General features: G+C 36.6%; 2 protein-coding genes across 2 annotated transcripts in view; both read left to right on the top strand.

The window, feature by feature from the left end:
- Positions 1-285: 285 nt before the first annotated feature.
- LOC148083070 (uncharacterized) lies at positions 286-3185 on the top strand. Its single transcript, XM_087785651.1, has 3 exons — positions 286-454; positions 531-649; positions 1628-3185. Exons 1-3 carry the CDS (start codon positions 328-330, stop codon positions 1745-1747), a joined length of 366 nt encoding a protein of 121 aa, XP_087641777.1. The 5' UTR covers positions 286-327; the 3' UTR covers positions 1748-3185.
- Positions 3186-4069: 884 nt separating this feature from the next.
- LOC148083069 (protein spire homolog 1-like) overlaps positions 4070-27142 on the top strand; it is a 40831-nt gene continuing 17758 nt past the window's right edge. Inside the window, exons 1-7 of the mRNA XM_087786207.1 lie at positions 4070-4368; positions 6062-6093; positions 17764-18060; positions 20885-21010; positions 25842-25916; positions 25984-26145; positions 26880-26966. Of these exons, the coding sequence (XP_087642333.1) occupies positions 4137-4368; positions 6062-6093; positions 17764-18060; positions 20885-21010; positions 25842-25916; positions 25984-26145; positions 26880-26966 (1011 nt within the window). The 5' untranslated portion in view covers positions 4070-4136. The remainder of the gene's footprint in view (positions 4369-6061; positions 6094-17763; positions 18061-20884; positions 21011-25841; positions 25917-25983; positions 26146-26879; positions 26967-27142) is intronic.

Genomic DNA, 27142 nt, shown 5'->3' with positions numbered 1-27142 from the left:
TAACCATTGATAAAAAAAAACGTAATTTTGGAATACAAAAATAAAATGTATATTTGATAAAATCATGGTTTCTATTGTATTCCAATATGATGTTCACTTTCTACTATTAAAAAAAACATTATTTTTATTCGAGCATTTTCTTCTTATTTTCATCTGCGAGGAGAGTTTTGGCGATGCGGCCTGATGACGTCAGCTGGTCGCCAACCAATCAGCGAGCTCCATCCTCCTCCGTCACAGCTCGTGTTTTGTGGAGCAGCTTCAGCACCAGAACCAGAGGCGGTCCAGGATGGGGGAGCACCGGCCCAGGATGTGAAGCTGGAGGGCCTGATGGGGTGTGGCGGGAGCCGGGCGGACGCGATCATCGAGCCTCGCTACCATGAGAGCTGGACCCGCGAGACCGAGTCGACGTGGCTCACCAACACCGACGTGGAGGCGCCTGTGTCGGTGGCCAACAGTAGGAGCCGCGGTGGTGCGTTCAGGGTCGCGGGTGTGTGTGTGACGAGCGTGTGTGTGTGTGTGTGTGTGTGAAGGTAAAGCTGTGGAGGCCGGGCTGAGGGAGAAGAGGATGGTCAACACCGGGACCCAGTGCGGGAAACAGGCCCTGAACACGTCCAGCCATCAGAGGAGGAACCGACGGTCCCCGAGTGACGTGAGTGACCCCCGCATGCTGACGTCACATCCGGAGGTCATGAATAACTTTCACTTGCAAACGACAATTGGATTTGATTTGAGAAAAAAAATTCAATAAAACTAACTAATTGACTATTTTTAAGATTTAAGTTATTTTCTTTTTTAATAATTCAAACATTTCTAGATTGAAAGATTGAATTTAACAAGTTTAATTGCAACACAAAAATATTTAAATGCAGTCAACTGTATCCTCTCGTCCTCAGTCATCATTCTTCCTTTAGCTGTGGAGGACGTAATGACTGCTGCCATCTAGAGGCCGGAGGTTTTATTGCAACACACAAATATACAAACGCTGTCAACTGTATCCTCTCGTCCTCAGTCATCATTCTTCCTTTAGCTGTGGAGGTTGTAACGACTGCTGCCATCTAGAGGCCGGAGGTTTTATTGCAACACACAAACATACAAACGCTGTCAACTGTATCCTCTCGTCCTCAGTCATCATTCTTCCTTTAGCTGTGGAGGACGTAACGACTGCTGCCATCTAGAGGCCGGAGGTTTTATTGCAACACACAAATATGCAAACGCTGTCAACTGTATCCTCTCGTCCTCAGTCATCATTCTCCCTTTAGCTGTGGCGGACGTAACGACTGCCACCATCTAGAGGCCGAAGGTTTAATTGCAACACACGAACATACAAATACAGTCAACTGTATCCTCTCGTCCTCAGTCATCTTTCTTCCTTTAGCTGTGGAGGACGTAACGACTGCTGCCATCTAGAGGCCGGAGGTTTAATTGCAACACAAACATGAACGCTGTGATGTTAATTGTAAATAAAAAAATGAATTATTGTATTGAAATAAAACCATAAAATAACTTTGACTAAATGAAACTATAGTTAAGTCAGCGATCATGTCTTACACGCTTGATAGATCAACGTCTCTTCAGTTCCATGTCTTTTCTCTTGTGTCGTTCTTCTTCTGACGTGTGTTTCCTGCAGCAAACTGCTCTGGAGTCCAAGAGAAGGACGTCCAAGGAGGTCCTGTCTCCGCCTCAGGACGGCGTCTCCGTGGCCCTCAGTGCGGAGGTTGAACACGGGAGTCCTGGAGGCCAGAGATGAGCTCAGTGGACGGAGACGCCTGAGTGACCCGCGACCTCAGAGTGACCCGCGACCTCAGAGTGACCTCAGCATGAGTCTCCGTCCAAAGATCCCCCAGATGCTGCAGAAACCTCTCGCCATCGCACGCGTGACGAGGAGCCCAGTCTGGCTCGCCGCCGCGATGTCGCCACGCTTGCGGCTCAGGGACGTGACTGACCACGCGTGTGCGACTGACCACGCGTGTGCGTCGACTGACCACACATGTGCGACTGACCACACGCGTGTGCGACTGACCACACGCGTGTGCGACTGACCCGCACATCCGACGAAGAACCCGTTCTTTGTGCGACTCAAATCCTGACGACATGTCGGGGAAGAATGTAAACGCAACACTGTCCTTAGAGAGTCTTGACCTTTGACCTCACAGGAATGATCCAAACCTTTATCAGAGACACGGACGGTTAAAAACAATATATTTATAGTCAGTCATCAGAGGTTGTGGGAAATAAATAAATCAATAGTTTGAAAACTAGTTTATTTTAGAATCAATTCAGGCTCAGAAACTCATATGTTTGTATCACAATATTGAATTAATTCAACATTTCAAAGGTTGAAACTTTGACTTTCTTAATCTTATTTTTTAATAACTTAATTAAATAATTTATATAATAAAATATGGAATGAGTTTTTAAACAATATTTCGATTAAAACATTAAAAAAATAAATGTTCTAAATTCCATATTACTTCATTTCTAGCCTTTTAAATTCTATGTAATAGATGCCGCGACATTATTACAGCAGCATATTTATATTGAATTACTATTAATAATATTATAATTACGTTCCCAAACAAACCTTTTTAATATAGTAATTATTGAATTAAATTCTTACAAAAACAATTAAAAATAAACACCGTAATAGTGACACAAAGTCGTACACGATCACATTGTTTTGAGTTTAAATGTTCATTTTAAACAAAGTTTTTTACGATGATTAATTTGAAATAATTCAGGCGAGGAATCGACGACGTGTCGCGAACACTGTGAGCCATAAAGCGTTGGATTAAATGATTTAATCTGGATTATTTCCCTCCTGACTCAGAGTTTCAAGTGTTGCCTTTACATCCGGGGTCACGTGTTTACCCAAATAACGTTTCTTACAAACCGGAAGTGCTGTTTCCACACTCGAGAGATGAATGAAAGACAGAGACGCCCGCATGTGCCTAGAACTCTTCCTGGTGTTGAACCTTCAACCTCTCCTTCATGTTGACATGCATGGTGACGTCACTGACACGTATCAGATGTACAGTACGAGCGGTGACCGGCAGGGGGAGCCCTCGGCGAGGATTGGTTCTTGTGCCACTAGTTTTGAGTCGTTTGTGTGATTGATGGACGTTTGAAACAGCTGATCTATATTCTACATTTATTTGTCTTTGTAATAAAATTGTTTAAGATTCTAATCACGTGATGAACGAGTCGTTTTTATCGAGAGATCGCCAACAACATGGATACACGTTGTCTTTAATAAAACTATCGTTTCACATTCATGTCACCTTGTTTTGGAATAAAAATGACAAAAATATAATAAATGACATTAATTCTAATTTACTATCAGAATCAGAATCTTTTATTGCGAGTTTTGTAAACACAATATCGGATTTTTTGTGGTGTCATTACAGAAAAAATAAGATAACACACAATAGAAGAAAAATAAAAACATAAATATAACACTGTATTTTTTAATATATTTTAATTAGAATTATACAATAATACGAAGATACTGTATTATTTTGAAACCCTCGTACACTGAGCCGGATGTTAAAATCAAGACAAATGTTTCATCGTAATTTATGTTTTTAAAGAATTAGCAAATATTTCTCACATTTGAGAAATGTGAACACAAAATTATAAATGAAACCTAAATCAAAATATTAAATGTTAATAAATTGAGAAATCTCAATCTAAATGGTCAATTTAAATGTTGACTCCCAATAATAAATCTGAATGTTAAATGTAGATCTAAATATAAATGTTTAAACTTCATAATAAATCAAAATCTTAAATCTAACAATTAAGTCAAAATCAAAATCTTAAATCTTATTTATTCATCGAATTCCCAAAAGTCAAACAGTCGTTGTTCAAACATTGTTTTAAAAACCTCTAAGAACCAAGAGGACATTAACAGTTAAATGACGAGAGAATAGATTTAATAAAGTTTATTTTATTTTATTTCTACTACGTTGAAACGTCAACAAACAGAACCGGGCGGGCGCTAGGACCGCGCGGGCGCCCTGCGGCGGGAGCCTCCTCTGTGGTGCGTTCACTGCAGGTAAGTCAAGTCAGACTCGCAGTGAAACGTCACAAACCACGGACCGTCGCGCGCCTCTGGGGTCTGTTGTTATTATGTGAGGATGTCTGAGCTCCAGGGCACCGACGGAGACACGAGCTCGACGGTGGCGGATCTGAGCCTGGACCAGATCCTGGGTCTGTTCAAGCAGCCCTGCAACGAGGAGCAAGCCTGGGCCGTCTGTTACCAGAGCTGCCTGGCTCTGACCCGGACCCCCGGCCGGCGCATCGAGGGGCCCCAGGAAGTCAGGATCCGCAGAGATGGAACCGTGTACCTGGACTTTCAAGACCAGACGGGTGAGAACACGAATGATGCTGCTGACGAACACACCGTTCCCTCACAGAGGAATATATACTTCGTTCCCTCACAGAGGAATATATACTTCGTTCCCTCACTGACAACGGTTTTCTTTCACAGAGGACTATATACTTCGTTCCCTCATAGACGACCATATACTTCGTTCCCTCACAGATGATGATATACTTCGTTCCCTCACTGATGATGATATACTTCGTTCCCTCATAGACGACGATATACTTCGTTCCCTCACAGATGATGATATTCTTTCACAGATGACTATATGCTTTGTTCCCTCACAGATGACTATATACTTTGTTCCCTCACAGACAACGATATTCTTTCATAAATTACTATATACTTCGTTCCCTCACAGACAACGATTTTCTTTCACAGAGGACTATATACTTTGTTCCCTCACAGATGACTATATACTTTGTTCCCTCACAGACAACGATATTCTTTCACAAATGACTATATGCTTTGTTCCCTCACACACAACGATTTTCTTTCACAGAGGACTATATACTTTGTTCCCTCACAGACAACGATATTCTTTCACAGATGACTATATACTTTGTTCCCTCACAACGATTTTCTTTCACAGATGACTATATACTTTGTTCCCTCACAACGATTTTCTTTCACAGATGACTATATACTTTGTTCCCTCACAACGATTTTCTTTCACAGATGACTATATTCTTTGTTCCCTCACAACGATTTTCTTTCACAGATGACTATATACTTTGTTCCCTCAAAGACGACGATATACTTTGTTCCCGCAGTACTTGACTCTGGTGTTGTAATAGTGTAGTACCAAGGATATATGTGTAGTATTGTCCAGTACTTGACTCTGGTGTTGTGATAGTGTAGTAACAAGTATATATGTGTAGTATTGTCCAGTACTTGACTCTGGTGTTGTGATAGTGTAGTAACAAGTATATATGTGTAGTATTGTCCAGTACTTGACTCTGGTGTTGTGATAGTGTAGTAACAAGTATATATGTGTAGTATTGTCAAGTACTTGACTATGGTGTTGTGATAGTGTAGTAACAAGTATATATGTGTTGTATTGTCCAGTACTTGACTCTGGTGTTGTGATAGTGTAGTAACAAGTATATATGTGTAGTATTGTCAAGTACTTGACTATGGTGTTGTGATAGTGTAGTAACAAGTATATATGTGTAGTATTGTCCAGTACTTGACTCTGGTGTTGTGATAGTGTAGTAACAAGTATATATGTGTAGTATTGTCCAGTACTTGACTCTGGTGTTGGGATAGTGTAGTAACAAGTATATATGTGTAGTATTGTTGAGTACTTGACTCTGGTGTTGTGATAGTGTAGTAACAAGTATATATGTGTAGTATTGTCCAGTACTTGACTCTGGTGTTGTGATATCGTTGTCTGTGAGGGAACAAAGTAGCTCGTCGTCAGTGGTTTTCTATCTTGAATCAAGATATTAATTATTTTTCTTGATCTAAGTCAGTTCTTCAGTTGTTTTGATGATGTCATGATCGTCTCTGCGTTTGCTTTACCGGCGTGTTTTGTGAATGTACATGTGTGTACATGTGTGTACTTGTGTGTACTTGTGTGTACCCGTCACGTCAGCAGGCGTGTCAGCAAATCACTTGTGTGTACATACAACACTCGTGTCGTCACGTACTGATGTGTGTAATGTGTCGTTGCAGACGAACACAAGTCACCGGCCGCCGTGTCCGAGGTGAGTTCCTGCCGAGGCTTCATCCTGGACCCCAGGACCGGTTCTGCTGGTTCTGACTTTAATGATGGGAGTTCCTTGTGAGCCGCTGACTCGCCTCATACTGGCATCACAACAATGACACACACATGACTCGATCGACTGGATTTCAAACTTTTACTTTGATATAAAACATGAACCCAGTGCCTTATATATATATATATATATATATATCAATTATTGATTAATATTTATATATACTGTATATTTACGTCTCTGATGTAGAATAAACAATGACTTGTTCTAATGTATTTCCTGATGACAGATTCTTACCGAGCAGAACATAAACTAAAAAACTGATTTTACTAACAGTTGAACTTTTAAACCTGAATCTTCATAGTTTTGTTTCAAAATGTGTAAATAATAATCGATACACAAACACCTCGATCGATACACAAACATCTCAAGAATACACAAACATCTCGATCGATACACAAACATCTCGATCGTTACACAAACATCTCAATCGTTACACAAACATCTCCATCGATACACAAACATCTCGATCGTTACACAAACATCTCCATCGATACACAAACATCTCCATCGATACACAAACATCTCCATCGATACACAAACATCTCCATCGATACACAAACATCTCCAACGATACACAAACATCTCGATCGTTACACAAACATCTCGATCGTTACACAAACATCTCCATCGATACACAAACATCTCCATCGATACACAAACATCTCGATCGTTACACAAACATCTCGATCGTTACACAAACATCTCCATCGATACACAAACATCTCCATCGATACACAAACATCTCCATCGATACACAAACATCTCCATCGATACACAAACATCTCGATCGTTACACAAACATCTCCATCGATACACAAACATCTCCATCGATACACAAACATCTCCATCGATACACAAACATCTCCATCGTTACACAAACATCTCGATCGTTACACAAACATCTCCATCGTTACACAAACATCTCGATCGTTACACAAACATCTCCATCGATACACAAACATCTCCATCGATACACAAACATCTCCATCGATACACAAACATCTCCATCGATACACAAACATCTCCATCGATACACAAACATCTCCATCGATACACAAACATCTCCATCGATACACAAACATCTCCATCGATACACAAACATCTCCATCGTTACACAAACATCTCCATCAATACACAAACATCTCCATCGATACACAAACATCTCCATCGATACACAAACATCTCCATCGATACACAAACATCTCCATCGATACACAAACATCTCCATCGATACACAAACATCTCCATCGATACACAAACTTCTCGATCGATACACAAACTTCTCGATCGATACACAAACATCTCCATCGATACACAAACTTCTCCATCGATACACAAACTTCTCCATCGATACACAAACATCTCCATCGATACACAAACATCTCCATCCATACACAAACATCTCCATCGATACACAAACTTCTCCATCGATACACAAACATCTCCATCGATACACAAACATCTCCATCGATACACAAACATCTCCATCGATACACAAACATCTCCATCGATACACAAACTTCTCCATCGATACACAAACATCTCCATCGATACACAAACTTCTCCATCGATACACAAACTTCTCCATCGATACACAAACATCTCCATCGATACACAAACATCTCCATCGATACACAAACTTCTCCATCGATACACAAACATCTCCATCGATACACAAACATCTCCATCGATACACAAACATCTCCATCGATACACAAACATCTCCATCGATACACAAACATCTCAATCGATACACAAACTTCTCCATCGATACACAAACATCTCCATCGATACACAAACTTCTCCATCGATACACAAACATCTCCATCGATACACAAACATCTCCATCGATACACAAACTTCTCCATCGATACACAAACATCTCCATCGATACACAAACTTCTCCATCGATACACAAACATCTCCATCGATACACAAACTTCTCCATCGATACACAAACATCTCCATCGATACACAAACTTCTCCATCGATACACAAACATCTCCATCGATACACAAACATCTCCATCGATACACAAACATCTCCATCGATACACAAACTTCTCCATCGATACACAAACATCTCCATCGATACACAAACATCTCCATCGATACACAAACTTCTCCATCGATACACAAACATCTCCATCGATACACAAACTTCTCCATCGATACAAAAACTTCTCCATCGATACACAAACATCTCCATCGATACACAAACATCTCCATCGATACACAAACATCTCCATCGATACACAAACTTCTCCATCGATACACAAACTTCTCCATCGTTACACAAACATCTCCATCGATACACAAACATCTCCATCGATACACAAACATCTCCATCGATACACAAACTTCTCCATCGATACACAAACATCTCCATCGATACACAAACTTCTCCATCGATACACAAACTTCTCCATCGTATTTATTCATTTCTTGTCTGGAAGATTAATTATTGCGTTTGTTGTGTTTGTTTACTTCAGATTTGAGGTTTTACTTAATATAGTTGAGATACTTAGAGGTTAAGAATCGAACTTAACGCTTTGACTTAAACAAAGAAAAGGCATCAGATCTGGTTTAAAGACGTGAGAAAGAAAAACAACAAAGTACATCTTACATGTGCGTTTCAACTCTTTCTGAAGCACAGGGCTGTTAGTTCGCTGTTACATCTTTGCACTGCAGTGATGCAGTTACTATAAAAGAATAAATATATTCGCTCGTATCAGCTTCTCTAGAACTTATCAAGGTATCAGCAGAACCGTGTATAAGTAGGTCAGTTCAGGGTCGATACGATTCTGACATTTTCGGTACAGATACCCAGGAATATATTCAGTACTCGCTTCCATTTTTAATACCACAACAATATAAAAAAACGTCCTCAAATTCAAAAGAAATATATTTATTATTAGATATTTATAATAAACTGTCTTAAAAAAGAAGTTTCAGATGTGAGTTAGTGCAGAAATAAATAAAATAAGACGCTTTCGATACTATCTTGGATACAACCGTTTAGTATCAGTACTTTTTCGAGTACTTCAAAGTCACTTTATATCGACCCAACATCACCTTAGATGACGCTCATGTTTAAGATAAGATAAGAGACGTCGTTGGTTCTCTTTGACTGAACACATTTCAATGATAATGATTTGAGTTAAAATATAACAATCGTTACTTTGTTTGTTTTAGTTTGACCTTGACGTCCTTAATCCACGATAAATTCACTTTTCACTTCCATTTTGACTGCAGTCGTCACGTGTTCAGATCCTTGTGTTGATAAAGTGCTCGATTCTGGTTAAAACTCCACTGATCATCTTAAAAACACCTACAACTGATCGACTCGTTGATGACGTTCCTTTTCTTTTTTAATCATTGAATACATTTATTTTCAATATTTAAAAAATGAGTAAATGAATATTTTAAACTTCATGTTTCCAATAATATACCAACATATATATAGAAGATAAAAGGCCATAGAAAATTAACTTAGAAAATGTATTTATTGCAGTTGGAATATCAAACTCTATGTGTAAAAAATTGCTAAAAAAAAAGAAACTGTCAGTATTTCGACATAGAAACTACATTATTATAATATATATTAGTATTATGTTAATATATGATTCTTGTTTTGGTCATAATGAAGTATTTGAACCTTTAACTCACTTTCTTTAAAGCAACATTTATTCACTTTAGTCTCCAACTCTTTGTGTTGTTCCAGTGATGCATGTTTGTGTTGATCTGACCGTCATGTTTGTGTTGATCTGACCGTCATGTTTGTGTTAATCTGACCGTCATGTTTGTGTTGATCTGACCGCCATGTTTGTGTTGATCTGACCGTCATGTTTGTGTTGATCTGACCGTCATGTTTGTGTTGATCTGACCGCCATGTTTGTGTTGATCTGACCGTCATGTTTGTGTTGATCTGACCGTCATGTTTGTGTTGATCTGACCGTCATGTTTGTGTTGATCTGACCGTCATGTTTGTGTTGAGTTTGTGTTGATCTGACCGTCATGTTTGTGTTGTTCTGACCGTCATGTTTGTGTTGATCTGACCGTCATGTTTGTGTTGATCTGACCGTCATGTTTGTGTTGAGTTTGTGTTGATCTGACCGTCATGTTTGTGTTGAGTTTGTGTTGATCTGACCGTCATGTTTGTGTTGTTCTGACCGTCATGTTTGTGTTGTTCTGACCGTCATGTTTGTGTTGTTCTGACCGTCATGTTTGTGTTGTTCTGACCGTCATGTTTGTGTTGATCCGACCGCCATGTTTGTGTTGATCTGACCGTCATGTTTGTGTTGATCTGACCGTCATGTTTGTGTTGATCTGACCGTCATGTTTGTGTTGATCTGACCGTCATGTTTGTGTTGATCTGACCGTCATGTTTGTGTTGATCTGACCGTCATGTTTGTGTTGAGTTTGTGTTGATCTGACCGTCATGTTTGTGTTGATCTGACCGTCATGTTTGTGTTGATCCGACCGCCATGTTTGTGTTGATCTGACCGTCATGTTTGTGTTGTTCTGACCGTCATGTTTGTGTTGATCCGACCGCCATGTTTGTGTTGATCTGACCGTCATGTTTGTGTTGATCTGACCGCCATGTTTGTGTTGATCTGACCGTCATGTTTGTATTGATCTGACCGTCATGTTTGTGTTGAGTTTGTGTTGATCTGACCGTCATGTTTGTGTTGATCTGACCGTCATGTTTGTGTTGATCTGGCCGTCATGTTTGTGTTGAGTTTGTGTTGATCTGACCGTCATGTGTGTGTTGATCTGACCGTCATGTGTGTGTTGATCTGACCGTCATGTTTGTGTTGATCTGACCGTCATGTTTGTGTTGATCTGACCGTCATGTTTGTGTTGATCCGACCGTCATGTTTGTGTTGATCTGACCGCCATGTTTGTGTTGATCTGACCGTCATGTGTGTGTTGATCTGACCGTCATGTTTGTGTTGATCTGACCGTCATGTTTGTGTTGATCTGACCGTCATGTTTGTGTTGATCTGACCATCATGTTTGTGTTGATCTGACCGTCATGTTTGTGTTGATCTGACCCCAGAGTTTGTGTCTCAGATGCTAATCATTCCTCGAACTTGTTCCACTAATGCTTGATGTTCCCGTCGAGTCCAACACCACGACTTCAATTTAGTTCACGTGAGAGAAGATGCTTGAACCGAAAAACCTTTTCTTTCTTCTTCATCACTTCTTCTTTCTCTGCATCGTTGTTAGGATTTATGATCGTACTGTAGTATTACTACTGCACTAAAGTACCTTCCATTTCCTAGACCGTAGTTCATGGTCTCAACGTCAGTTGCAGATAAAAACATCTAAAATCGGCACGACCTGCACAAACCAAAAGTTGAGCTAGTTTATAGTTTATGGTCCTACAATTTTTATTCATATACAGTGTGTGACAGAAATATAGGGACACCTAGAGCGTAAATGTATGTTTTTATCGTTACATTCTATATATTCTCTTGTTATATTCTACAAAAATATCCACATTTTAGGGCCGAAATCTTCCAAACCAATTTGGACCATTTATTTCCTCACATTGTCCTTCTGTAATTTAGTTTTTGTGTGTATTTCTGGAAAACAACACATTTTTTTTAAGTTTTAGCCACTTCTGCTTCTGATACCAACTGACCCGTCAGATCATAGTCATGTGACCCTCACAGGAAACAGTGTGGTGACCCCGGTTCTGTACATGTTTGTTCAGTTCATCAACTTGACTTAGTTAGTTTAGTAAACATGAGCCAAAGATTATGTGTCAAGAGTGTTTTATGACGCAAGCGAAAATAAATCTTTCAGACATTAATAATCAAAACAGATCTAGATAGATAAAACTTTATTGATCCCTCTGGAGGAATCGGAATCGGAATCTATTCCTTCAGGAAGTCCCAGACCAATATATTAATGGACCCATTAACAGTAAAACACGGATGAAGATGGTTCTTCATTATAGAATACATGAGATATTATTGAATAATTACTGTTGATGGATGGATGGATGTAGAGAGGGGTAAATGGATGGATGGATGGTTGAAAAGATGGATATAGATGGATGGATGGATGGATGAATAGATGGATGGATGGATGGATGAATATAGATGGATGGATGGATGCATGGATCGATGATGGATGGATGGATGGATGGATGGATCACAGCAGAAGATAGTTTCATAAAACAAGAACAAAGTGCAAAGGATGACAAAGTGCAAAAATAAAGAACATAAATCAACAGTAAATAAGTCCACAGGACAGGTTTAAAAAGATTGAGGTGAGAGTAGAAACGGATTCTTGTTATTGAGCAAGGCAGCATTCGTGCCCTCGCTTCATATCTGACTGTTGATCTCACGTTCTCTGCTAACTTTCTTCTTTTAGCTGCATTTCTAAAGAAAATGATTCATTCTTGAGGAATAAGGAACTTGTCGTCGTTTTTCTCGTCACGTCATCAGTTTTCACGCTCAGACCTGATGTCAGTCTCTTATGTAACCTGCAGCCTTTGTGAGCCTCACAGGCCGCCGTAGATTCTCTTTCCCAGGCATGTATGAGTTCATCCTCCTGCACAAACCTCTCTTTCTTCCCTCCTTCTCTCGCTCACTGCGGCAGTTGTCGGTTCAGATCCCAGAGTCCACGACTGGTTTTGTGTACATTTATGTCTTGACTTGTTTTTCTTTAACTGAGGAGAATTGTTGTCGTTTGACATTCTTTCAATGTTTTATTATTTTTAGATTCTACTCTCGACTTAAATAATAGATTTGAGAAGAAAACGAGTTTATCTTTTTCACTTTGACTTGTTTCTTGAGTCTTGAGGTGAAGACATAATGTGTTATTTGTGTTTATTGTCTGTGATTTAAACATCATTTATTTTCTCATCCTAACTTTAACTCTTCACCACAAAATTATTTATAAAACATTTGAGAAATACTTTTAAATTTAAAATAAATCTCTGTATTTCTGAACATTCATTCAATTGTGTTTTTCTTTCACTTTGCGGAAGGTTTAATTGCAACACAGAAATATACAAATACAGTCAACTGTATCCTCTCGTCCTCAGTCATCATTCTCACTTTAGCTGTGGGGGACGTAATGACTGCTGCCATCTAGAGGCCAGAAGTTCAATTGCAACACAAAAATGAACAAACGAGGTGAATATTTACATGTTAATTGTAAATATAAAATATATTAGTTCATTTTACACACATTTAATTTTATATAAATCAACCAAAAATATATACGATCAAAATGAAAAAAATGAAGACGATTCTGAAAAAGAATGGATAAAGTTCTGTTAAATATTTCGAAATTGACAATTTGCAAATTGACTCTAAATATACGTTCAGCTTGACTCGCTGTAACATCCTCGGACGGGATTAAATATAGTGTTTCCGAGACGTCGGAGATTGTGTAACGGTTGTCATTATACTACGTGCACTACGTGTTTTTTAAGTGCGACTTTGCATCATGTTTTCAAAACAAAATGAAAGCTCGTGTGGACATGCGTCTCAGTAAAGTCACGTGACTCGTTTACGTCGTGATCCAATCATCGTCCAATAACATCCAGAGATTCTACGTCAACTTTCTCATGGAAAGTCCAAATGTTACGGAAGTCGTTCAATTATAACTTTTCAATCTTGCTTTTCTCGTGCAGGTGATCGGCTGCTTCTGCCCGAAACGTCATGAAGTCACGCTGGATTATTTGAGATTATTTCAGACGGTGATTCTGCAGAGAAAGATGAATTAGATTAAGATTTAATCCTCGTCTGTTCCTGCAAAACAATGGGATTATTTCCTGTGGTTGATATATTCTCGTCTCCCTGACAGAAAATCCTATTAATAAATATATATATATATATATATATATACAGAATATACATATTATATTCAACTTGTTTTTTCATGCTCGATGAAACCAAAAATTCAACCAAAAACTTTAGTTCAGACGTCGTCGAAGATGAAAACATTAAATAAATCATGTATATTTTCTCTCATTTTCACTGGTTCACACATTTTTTCCAGTCAAGAGCATCTCATCAGGAAAACAAACTCATTATCAATGATCTTAGTTCAAATTGAATGAATTTATCTACAGTGAAAAGTAGGTGATTAAGTAAGTTAGTTAAGAAAGTAAGAAGTTATTTGTAAAGATGTTTCTTAACCAAGGTCACAAAGAACTTTAACAATACAAAAAAATACACAGTTAAAATATAAACTTTGAAAGATCAATAAACATAAGACAAACACAGGAGTCTCAGAAAATCAGGGAAAAGCTCAAATAAAAATGTCCGGGAAATGTGAGTTCTTCTACTAGAGCAGCCAGTGAAGAGTTTGAAGGAGAAATGTGAGTTCTTCTACTAGAGCAGTCAGTGAAGAGTTTGAAGGAGAAATGTGAGTTCTTCTACTAGAGCAGCCAGTGAAGAGTTTGAAGGAGAAATGTGAGTTCTTCTACTAGAGCAGCCAGTGAAGAGTTTGAAGGAGAAATGTGAGTTCTTCTACTAGAGCAGCCAGTGAAGAGTTTGAAGGAGAAATGTGAGTTCTTCTACTAGAGCAGCCAGTGAAGTGTTTGAAGGAGAAATGTGAGTTCTTCTACTAGAGCAGCCAGTGAAGAGTTTGAAGGAGAAATGTGAGTTCTTCTACTAGAGCAGCCAGTGAAGAGTTTAAAGGAGAAATGTGAGTTCTTCTACTAGAGCAGCCAGTGAAGAGTTTGAAGGAGAAATGTGAGTTCTTCTACTAGAGCAGCCAGTGAAGAGTTTGAAGGAGAAATGTGAGTTCTTCTACTAGAGCAGCCAGTGAAGAGTTTGAAGGAGAAATGTGAGTTCTTCTACTAGAGCAGCCAGTGAAGAGTTTAAAGGAGAAATGTGAGTTCTTCTACTAGAGCAGCCAGTGAAGAGTTTGAAGGAGAAATGTGAGTTCTTCTACTAGAGCGGCCAGTGAAGAGTTTGAAGGAGAAATGTGAGTTCTTCTACTAGAGCAGCCAGTGAAGCGTTTAAAGGAGAAATGTGAGTTCTTCTACTAGAGCAGCCAGTGAAGAGTTTGAAGGAGAAATGTGAGTTCTTCTACTAGAGCGGCCAGTGAAGAGTTTGAAGGAGAAATGTGAGTTCTTCTACTAGAGCAGCCAGTGAAGAGTTTGAAGGAGAAATGTGAGTTCTTCTACTAGAGCAGCCAGTGAAGAGTTTGAAGGAGAAATGTGAGTTCTTCTACTAGAGCAGCCGGTGAAGAGTTTGAAGGAGAAATGTGAGTTCTTCTACTAGAGCAGTCAGTGAAGAGTTTGAAGGAGAAATGTGAGTTCTTCTACTAGAGCAGCCAGTGAAGAGTTTGAAGGAGAAATGTGAGTTCTTCTACTAGAGCGGCCAGTGAAGAGTTTGAAGGAGAAATGTGAGTTCTTCTACTAGAGCAGCCGGTGAAGAGTTTGAAGGAGAAATGTGAGTTCTTCTACTAGAGCAGCCAGTGAAGAGTTTGAAGGAGAAATGCGAGTTCTTCTACTAGAGCAGCCAGTGAAGAGTTTGAAGGAGAAATGTGAGTTCTTCTACTAGAGCAGCCAGTGAAGAGTTTGAAGGAGAAATGTGAGTTCTTCTACTAGAGCAGCCGGTGAAGAGTTTGAAGGAGAAATGTGAGTTCTTCTACTAGAGCAGCCAGTGAAGAGTTTGAAGGAGAAATGTGAGTTATTCTACTAGAGCGGCCAGTGAAGAGTTTGAAGGAGAAATGTGAGTTCTTCTACTAGAGCGGCCAGTGAAGAGTTTGAAGGAGAAATGTGAGTTCTTCTACTAGAGCGGCCAGTGAAGAGTTTGAAGGAGAAATGTGAGTTCTTCTACTAGAGCGGCCAGTGAAGAGTTTGAAGGAGAAATGTGAGTTCTTCTACTAGAGCAGCCAGTGAAGAGTTTGAAGGAGAAATGTGAGTTCTTCTACTAGAGCGGCCAGTGAAGAGTTTGAAGGAGAAATGTGAGTTCTTCTACTAGAGCGGCCAGTGAAGAGTTTGAAGGAGAAATGTGAGTTCTTCTACTAGAGCGGCCAGTGAAGAGTTTGAAGGAGAAATGTGAGTTATTCTACTAGAGCAGCCAGTGAAGAGTTTGAAGGAGAAATGTGAGTTCTTCTACTAGAGCAGCCAGTGAAGAGTTTGAAGGAGAAATGTGAGTTCTTCTACTAGAGCAGCCAGTGAAGAGTTTGAAGGAGAAATGTGAGTTCTTCTACTAGAGCAGCCAGTGAAGAGTTTGAAGGAGAAATGTGAGTTCTTCTACTAGAGCGGCCAGTGAAGAGTTTGAAGGAGAAATGTGAGTTCTTCTACTAGAGCGGCCAGTGAAGAGTTTGAAGGAGAAATGTGAGTTCTTCTACTAGAGCGGCCAGTGAAGAGTTTGAAGGAGAAATGTGAGTTCTTCTACTAGAGCAGCCAGTGAAGAGTTTGAAGCAGAAATGTGAGTTCTTCTACTATCTTGTTTAGACACTAAATAAAGTGTTACTATAGTCCAGACGAGAAGACACAAGTCGGATCTGTACGTCAGGAGTGAAGTCGTTGAGATTCTCCCACGATACTTGCTGAGCTTTGTTGTTCCTGGTGTAACGACTGGTTTCGCCCTCATCATGTGTTTGTTCTCCTCCCTCCTTCAACAATGGAGCTGCTTCTGTACACACTTGAAGTACACATGTTTGATAATATCAACTTTTTCTACTTTCAATATTCAAAACATGTATTTGTGTTATCTCGTGCTGACAGTGAAAAATGTTTGGCTTTAGCTGCGGAGGACGTAACGACTGCTGCCATCTAGAGGCCGGATGTTTAATTGCAACACAGGAATATACAAATGCAGTCAACTGTATCCTCTCGTCCTCAGTCATCATTCTTCCTCTAGCCGTGGAGGACGTAATGACTGCTGCCATCTAGAGGCCGGATGTTTAATTGCAACACAGAAATATACAAATGCAGTCAACTGTATCCTCTCGTCCTCAGTCATCATTCTTCCTCTAGCCGTGGAGGACGTAATGACTGCTGCCATCTAGAGGCCGGATGTTTAATTGCAACACAGAAATATACAAATTCAGTCAACTGTATCCTCTCGTCCTCAGTCATCATTCTTGCTTTAGCTGCGGAGGACGTAACGACTGCTGCCATCTAGAGGCCGGAAGTTTAATTGCAAAACAAAAATATACAAATACAGTCAACTGTATCCTCTCGTCCTCAGTCATCATTCTTGCTTTAGCTGCGGAGGACGTAACGACTGCTGCCATCTAGAGGCCGGAAGTTTAATTGCAACACAAAAATGAACAAATGACGTGAATATTTACATGTGAATTGTAAATATAAAATATATTAGTTAATTTTACACACATTTAATTTAATATAAATCAACCAAAAATATATATGATCAAAATCAAAAAATGAAGACGATTCAGAAAAAAAAAAAGGATAAAGTGCTGTTAAATATTTAGAAAAGTGAAAAAAGATTGATATTGTGTATTAATTAGCTTTTAATTAAACAATTTTCAACTTTAATTAAAAAAATGTTTTGAAAAGAATTGCATTGAAACAGTTTAACCAGATGGAATAAATGAGACACAAGGAGATGACGGTAAAATACTATCATGTTCTGCTGCTCAGGTCATCGACTCTCTGGGCGTCATGATCTACAAGGCGCTGGATTACGGCCTCGGGGACCACGAGGAGCGCGAGCTCAGCGCCCCCCTGGAGCGTCTGATCCAGCTCATGACCAACTCTCAGGACAGCGAGAGCGACGCCTTCCCCGACGAGGGCTACGAAGCCGTGGAGAAGGAGGACGAGGAGGAGGGCGAGGAGGACGAAGAGGAGGGCGAGGGCGAGGAGGACGTGACCCCGGCGTCCAACATGGCCACCAGGAGGCACGTGGACAAGATCCGCGGCTTCAAAGATGTCATCGCGGTGAGTAGCAACAAGCTAACGCACAAATGCTACTTTATTTCCTTCTTTGAACCGTTTATTCAAAGCTGAGAAAACGTATTATTGATACTTTTACGCTTGACAAGTAACCATTACTAACTTAATCCAATAGTTATGACAAGATTTATCTCGTAGAATTCTTCTCTTTCTCGCCAAAATCGACGTCTGACTTTCCCGTAACAATTGATTTTCTTGATGCATCAGCGACGGATCTTCATCGAAACACTTTAAACGTTTGTTCCTGTCATTTCAACTAAAATATGTCGTTTATCTTGTAAACACTCAGGAAGGAACTAAACAATTAGTTTGTTCCTGTTATATAAACGACCAAATGTTATAATCCAACAATTTTCAACTATAATCAAACAATTTTTAACTATAATCAAACAATTTTCAACTATAATCAAACAATTTTCAACTATAATCAAACAATTTTCAACTATAATCAAACAATTTTCAACTGTAATCAAACAATTTTCAACTGTAATCAAATAATTTTCAACTATAATCAAACAATTTTTAACTATAATCAAACAATTTTCAACTATAATCAAACAATTTTCAACTATAATCAAACAATTTTCAACTATAATCAAACAATTTTCAACTATAATCAAACAATTTTCAACTATAATCAAACAATTTCAACTATAATCCAACAATTTTCAACTATAATCAAACAATTTTCAACTATAATCAAACAATTTTCAACTATAATCAAACAATTTTCAACTATAATCAAACAATTTTCAACTATAATCAAACAATTTCAACTATAATCAAACAATTTTCAACTATAATCAAACAATTTCAACTATAATCAAACAATTTTCAACTATAATCAAACAATTTTCAACTATAATCAAACAATTTCAACTATAATCAAACAATTTTCAACTATAATCAAACAATTTCAACTATAATCAAACAATTTCAACTATAATCAAACAATTTTCAACTATAATCAAACAATTTCAACTATAATCAAACAATTTTCAACTATAATCAAACAATTTTCAACTATAATCAAACAATTTTCAACTATAATCAAACAATTTTCAACTATAATCAAACAATTTTAAATTCAATTTTCAAAAACTACAGTTTAAATAAAACTATATAAAATAAATAAACCACCCCCAGCAAAGGGAAACTTCTTGATAACAGGCAGAAACCTCAGGCAGAACCAGACTGAGTGTTGACTGTAATGGAGTAGATTTGAATATAATCCAACATGTCGGTGATGATTATCTCGTGATAAGAGTGTTTAGCAGGACGACAACATTCCAGTCGACCCAACCCTCTGAGTGACGGAGCAACGATGTTGTTCTTCTGGTTCTTCTCTGGAGATCATATAACAGATCGTTTCTCTGGCAGCGTCTGTTCGTGTCTGAGTGTGAATGTGACGAATGACTTCAAATATCAGAGACTCAACGCTAGTTTTACTTCTGTCGCGACTAATCTTTGTCAAATCTACTCTCGGATTCAAGTTTCTTTCACCAGGAACTGAAAAATGTCTCTGTATGCAGATGATGTTTTAATGTTTATCACTGAGTCGACGACATCATCTAACTATAATTAAACTATTTTAAACTATAATCAAACTATTATCAACTATAATCAAACAATTTTCAACTATAATCAAAGAATTTTAAATTATAATCAAAGAATTTTCAACTTTAATCAAACAATTTTCAACTATAATTAAACAATTTTAAATTATAATCAAACAATTTTCAACTAAAATCAAACAATTTTCAACTATAATCAAACAATTTTCAACTATAATCAAACAATTTTCAACTATAATCCAACAATTTTCAACTATAATCAAACCATTTTCAACTATAATCAAACAATTTTCATCTAAAATCAAACAATTTTCATCTAAAATCAAACAATTTTCATCTATAATCAAACAATTTTCATCTAAAATCAAACAATTTTCATCTAAAATCAAACAATTTTCATCTAAAATCAAACAATTTTCATCTATAATCAAACAATTTTCAACTGTAATCAAACCATTTTCAACTATAATCAAACAATTTTCAACTATAATCAAACAATTTTCAACTATAATCAAACAATTTTCAACTATAATTAAACAATTTTAAATTATAATCAAACAATTTTCAACTAAAATCAAACAATTTTCAACTATAATCAAACCATTTTCAACTATAATCAAACAATTTTCATCTAAAATCAAACAATTTTCATCTAAAATCAAACAATTTTCATCTATAATCAAACAATTTTCATCTAAAATCAAACAATTTTCATCTAAAATCAAACAATTTTCATCTAAAATCAAACAATTTTCATCTATAATCAAACAATTTTCAACTGTAATCAAACCATTTTCAACTATAATCAAACAATTTTCATCTAAAATCAAACAATTTTCATCTAAAATCAAACAATTTTCATCTATAATCAAACAATTTTCAACTATAATCAAACCATTTTCAACTATAATCAAACAATTTTCATCTAAAATCAAACAATTTTCATCTAAAATCAAACAATTTTCATCTATAATCAAACAATTTTCATCTAAAATCAAACAATTTTCATCTAAAATCAAACAATTTTCATCTAAACTCAAACAATTTTCATCTAAAATCCAACAATTTTCAACTAAAGTCAAACAATTTTCATCTAAAATCAATTAATTTTCAACTATAATCAAAATCAGTTCTTTGACAAAATACTTCAAACAAAAAGTTTTCCTTCAGAACATTTGAACACGGTTTCAAACACAAATAAACACAAATAAACACAAACATCAAACCCTCCACAGCTGTGTTCTTCTCACCTGCTCCACCCGTCAGACGCCCGTTGTCACTACCAGGCTGTGTGTCGAGCGCTTGTTGCTGAGTCTCTGGAGCTGCAGACCTTCCTGGAGAACATCTCTGCTGCCAAGGAGGTCAGTGTTGCATCATGGGTAGTTGCTGGTTTTAATGACTTGTGAGGAGAAACTAGTAGTCAAAGAAAATTAGTTTCAACATCTGTGGATTGAATCATGTTTTCATGCTCGACTAGTTTCAACATCTGTGGATTGAATCATGTTTTCATGCTCGACTAGTTTCAACATCTGTGGATTGAATCATGTTTTCATGCTCGACTAGTTTCAACATCTGTGGATTGAATCATGTTTTCATGCTCGACTAGTTTCAACATCTGTGGATTGAATCATGTTTTCATGCTCGACTAGTTTCAACATCTGTGGATTGAATCATGTTTTCATGCTCGACTAGTTTCAACATCTGTGGATTGAATCATGTTTTCATGCTCGACTAGTTTCAACATCTGTTGATTGAATCATGTTTTCATGCTCGACTAGTTTCAACATCTGTGGATTGAATCATGTTTTCATGCTCGACTAGTTTCAACATCTGTTGATTGAATCATGTTTTCATGCTCGACTAGTTTCAACATCTGTTGATTGAATCATGTTTTCATGCTCGACTAGTTTCAACATCTGTTGATTGAATCATGTTTTCATGCTCGACTAGTTTCAACATATGTGGATTGAATCATGTTTTCATGCTCGACTAGTTTCAACATCTGTTGATTGAATCATGTTTTCATGCTCGACTAGTTTCAACATCTGTGGATTGAATCATGTTTTCATGCTCGACTAGTTTCAACATCTGTGGATTGAATCATGTTTTCATGCTCGACTAGTTTCAACATCTGTTGATTGAATCATGTTTTCATGCTCGACTAGTTTCAACATCTGTTGATTGAATCATGTTTTCATGCTCGACTAGTTTCAACATCTGTGGATTGAATCATGTTTTCATGCTCGACTAGTTTCAACATCTGTGGATTGAATCATGTTTTCATGCTCGACTAGTTTCAACATCTGTGGATTGAATCATGTTTTCATGCTCGACTAGTTTCAACATCTGTTGATTGAATCATGTTTTCATGCTCGACTAGTTTCAACATCTGTGGATTGAATCATGTTTTCATGCTCGACTAGTTTCAACATCTGTGGATTGAATCATGTTTTCATGCTCGACTAGTTTCAACATCTGTGGATTGAATCATGTTTTCATGCTCGACTAGTTTCAACATCTGTGGATTGAATCATGTTTTCATGCTCGACTAGTTTCAACATCTGTTGATTGAATCATGTTTTCATGCTCGACTAGTTTCAACATCTGTGGATTGAATCATGTTTTCATGCTCGACTAGTTTCAACATCTGTGGATTGAATCATGTTTTCATGCTCGACTAGTTTCAACATCTGTTGATTGAATCATGTTTTCATGCTCGACTAGTTTCAACATCTGTGGATTGAATCATGTTTTCATGCTCGACTAGTTTCAACATCTGTGGATTGAATCATGTTTTCATGCTCGACTAGTTTCAACATCTGTGGATTGAATCATGTTTTCATGCTCGACTAGTTTCAACATCTGTGGATTGAATCATGTTTTCATGCTCGACTAGTTTCAACATCTGTGGATTGAATCATGTTTTCATGCTCGACTAGTTTCAACATCTGTTGATTGAATCATGTTTTCATGCTCGACTAGTTTCAACATCTGTGGATTGAATCATGTTTTCATGCTCGACTAGTTTCAACATCTGTGGATTGAATCATGTTTTCATGCTCGACTAGTTTCAACATCTGTGGATTGAATCATGTTTTCATGCTCGACTAGTTTCAACATCTGTGGATTGAATCATGTTTTCATGCTCGACTAGTTTCAACATCTGTGGATTGAATCATGTTTTCATGCTCGACTAGTTTCAACATCTGTGGATTGAATCATGTTTTCATGCTCGACTAGTTTCAACATCTGTGGATTGAATCATGTTTTCATGCTCGACTAGTTTCAACATCTGTGGATTGAATCATGTTTTCATGCTCGACTAGTTTCAACATCTGTGGATTTGATTAGTTCAAGTCACATGATTTAAACCTCGTCCGTGTTTACAGCTGCGCCACATACGTGTTTGATTCCACACACGAGGTTCATGTTACGTGTCCGTAGAATCTCCTGTAACCATGTTACTGCAAATACACATCAAAGTACTTGTACATGCAACACACACTAGTGCATTGTGTGTCAAAGTTCACTCTGGGAGGTTTAAAGTGAAAAGTAAAAACACAAGTAGTATAAATATATATTTATGTATATATAAATATACACACTATATATGTATAGTATAAATATATATGTATGTATATATAAATATACATAAGTATATATTTATATATACACTATATATGTATAGTATAAATATATTTATACTATACATATATAGTGTGTATATTTATATATATATATATATTAAACACATATATATATATATATATACATATGTATGTATACATATGTATATATATATATGTTTATTTATATTTTCTCTTAAAAAAAAAATTACTTTGATTTCTTGTTGTGTTTAATTATAAAAGAGAAATAAATGAAAAGTAAAAAACGTAAAATTTCCCAACTCAGAGATGAATAAATCAATCTTATCTTATCATATCATATCATATCATATCTTATCTTATCCTATCCTCCTGGAGACGACACGTGTCGTCCTGCACATGTTCTTCAACTGATGTTTGGATTTTTTTAATTTTTTTATCTTCTAAAATTTTTTTCCAAAAGATGTTCCAGGAATGTTTCGACGGCGACTTCTTCGTTTGTGTGTCGATGGTGTCATCGCAGTATTTAAAAAATGTAGAATATTTTCAAAATAATGTTTACATTTTTTACACATAGTTTAATATTGACAAACCTGTCAATCAAAAATAAATTCTCTAAATTCAACATATTTTAAATGGTATTCTTTTAAATTCAACATAAAACGGTGAAAATATTGCACCAACATTTCTATAAATGAATTGCATGTAAAAGACCACGAATTAAAACATATTGAATTTAGAAAATGTATTTTTGATTGACAGGTTTGACAATATTGAACTCTGTGTAAAAAAAACACAAAAACATTCATTTTGAATTTTTTTTCGAAAGTTTTATGACGACATCTATTCAATCAAATATTGATCTATTTCTGAAAAAAAACAAAAAAACAAACAACTTTCATTTTAAATCGATTACTTAAAAAAAAAAAAAAAATTAGTAATAAAACACAAATTAAACTTTTTTATATATGACATCATCCAATAAAGTGAGTTTACTATGAGAAGATTTTAATTAATTCTTCTTATGATTCGTTAAAAACTGAAATACTTTAATAAAACAACAACATCAAGGAGGTCATAGTGAGAAGAAGGTTGAGGTCAAAGGTCACCAACGAGGACGTGTCATAAATGACTTCCTGCTGATAAACTGACGTGTTTTTCATAAATACTAGCAATAAAACTTTCAAACTGCTCTTTACGACCAGTTACTGTTTGACTGAACTATCACAACTATCACAACTATCACAACTATCACAACTATCACAACTATCACAACTATCACAACTATCACAACTATCACAACTATCACAACTATCACAACTATCACAACTATCACAACTATCACAACTTACCGCTCGTGAACATTTAACTAAACTAAACCTTGTTATGAAGGTTCGTCAGAAGATTGAACTAATTTAACATAAATGTTTAGAGTTTAAATGATTTCATCGAAATTATTATTTTCATAGTTATTGACGGTTGAATTTTTATTTATTCATTAATAATTTAATTAAATATATATATATATATATATATATATATTTTTTTAACGAAAAAAAATTAAATTATTATTTTTATAGATATTGATGATACAATTTTTATTTATTTATTAATAATTAAATAAAATAAATAATATAATAATATTTAAATAATAATTTTTTTAAGTTATTGACGATTTAATTTTTATTTATTTTTTAATAATTAAATTAAAGAAATAATATTTAAATTATAATTTTTACATTAGAACCTTCAAAAATGTCTTTATTTAAACTTTTTGAATGGACAGAACCTTCAAAAATGTCTTTATTTAAACTTGTTTCGTGGACAGAACCTTCAGAACCATCTTTATTTAAACTTGTTTCATGGACAGAACCTTCAGAACCATCTTTATTTAAACTTGTTTCATGGACAGAACCTTCAAAAAAAATGTCTTTATTTAAACTTGTTCCGTGGACAGAACTTTTAGAACCATCTTTATTTAAACTTGTTTCGTGGACAGAACTTTTAGAACCATCTTTATTTAAACTTGTTTCATGGACAGAACCTTCAAAAATGTCTTTATTTAAACTTTTTGAATGGACAGAACCTTCAAAAATGTCTTTATTTAAACTTGTTCCGTGGACAGAACTTTCAGAACCATCTTTATTTAAACTTGTTTCATGGACAGAACTTTCAGAACCATCTTTATTTAAACTTGTTTCATGGACAGAACCTTCCAAAATGTCTTTATTTAAACTTGTTTCATGGACAGAACCTTCAAAAATGTCTTTATTTAAACTTGTTATGTGGACAGAACCTTCAGAACCATCTTTATTTAAACTTGTTTCATGGACAGAACCTTTAGAAATGTCTTTATTTAAACTTGTTTCGTGGACAGAACCTTCAGAACCATCTTTATTTAAACTTGTTTCATGGACAGAAGCTTCAGAACCATCTTTATTTAAACTTCTTTCGTGGACAGCACCTTCAGAACCATCTTTATTTAAACTTGTTTCATGGACAGCACCTTCAGAACCATCTTTATTTAAACTTATTTCATGGACAGAACCTTCAAAAATGTCTTTATTTAAACCTGTTTCGTGGACAGAACCTTCAGAAGATGGAGTCGGACACGCGTGTGGACTCGTCCGAGAACCTGGACCTGCTCAACAGCTCGGACTGGGTGAGATTCCTCTAAGCGACCGCGGGTCATAACACGCTAATAACACGGAGGTCACGTGTCGTCCCAGGCCATGTTCTGGGCGCAGGTCATGGGCGACCTCCGTCACGGGGTCAAACTCAGGAAGGTCAGTCGACACTTTCCTCTGGAGCCCTTCGAGTTCCAGCTGACGCCGTACGAGATGTTAATGGACGACATTCGCTCCCAACGTTACAAGCTGCGCAAAGTCATGGTGAGAAGAAAAAAAACACAAACATATTTGTGTTTTGTGTTAACAAGTGTGTAGAGTTTCATTTAAGTTACAGAAAAGACAAGATAATCACTGTCATCACAATATTGAATTCACTTTACGTCAAATGTTTTTTTAAGCCTTGAATTATTTACTGAAGATTTTTATTTTTATTTTATTACAAATTTGAATATTTTCAAAATAAAAGTTGTTTTCCACAAAGTCATATGTTCTAATCCCAAAATAAGTTAAAAAAAAAAAACAATTATTGAAGATTTTTGTTTTTATTTGTCTGTTTGTGTGTCTGTTTGTGTTTGTGTGTCTGTTTGTGTGTGTGTGTCTGTTTGTGTTTGTGTATCTGTTTGTGTTTGTGTGTCTGTTTGTGTTTGTGTGTCTGTCTGTGTTTGTGTATCTGTCTGTGTTTGTGTTGGTGGTTATATTTGTGTTTGTGTGTCTGTTTGTGTTTCTGTATGTGGTTCTATTTGTGTTTGTGTGTCTATTTGTGTGTCTGTGAGTTTGGTTTATTTCTATGTTCTCTACTTTGGTTCCGTTGGTGAAGGTTCTGTGTGAGAAGAAGCTTTGAGTCGATGAAGAACATGATGTTCTTCACAAAAGTGTTTGCTCAGCAGATCTTTAGCTTCCATGGAGAGAAACGAGTGCAGACGCAGATGATGATTAAACGTCAATAAACGACAGAAAGACTGAAGATCAGTTGAAACGTTCTCGTCTCTTCTCAGGTCAACGGAGATATTCCACGTCGACTGAGGAAGAACGCACACGAGGTCATCCTGGAGTTCATCAGGTCACGACCTCCACTCAAACCTGTAGGTGTAACCTCTTCTACTTTTTGCCGCTAGAAGGATCGATGGATGGATGGATGGATGGATGAATATATTGATATATGGATATAAAGATAGATAGATGAATAAATAAATGGATGGATAGAACTTTATTCTTCTGCTTAAGTTAATTTGGTAAATTCAAATTTCAACCCTGTAAC

Source organism: Callionymus lyra, chromosome 3, assembly GCF_982586985.1.
Source record: "Callionymus lyra chromosome 3, fCalLyr1.hap1.1, whole genome shotgun sequence".
In the NCBI taxonomy this organism is placed as follows: Eukaryota; Metazoa; Chordata; class Actinopteri; order Syngnathiformes; family Callionymidae; genus Callionymus; species Callionymus lyra.
Note: the sequence above shows the minus strand (reverse complement) of the source record. Positions and strands in the feature narration are given on the sequence as shown.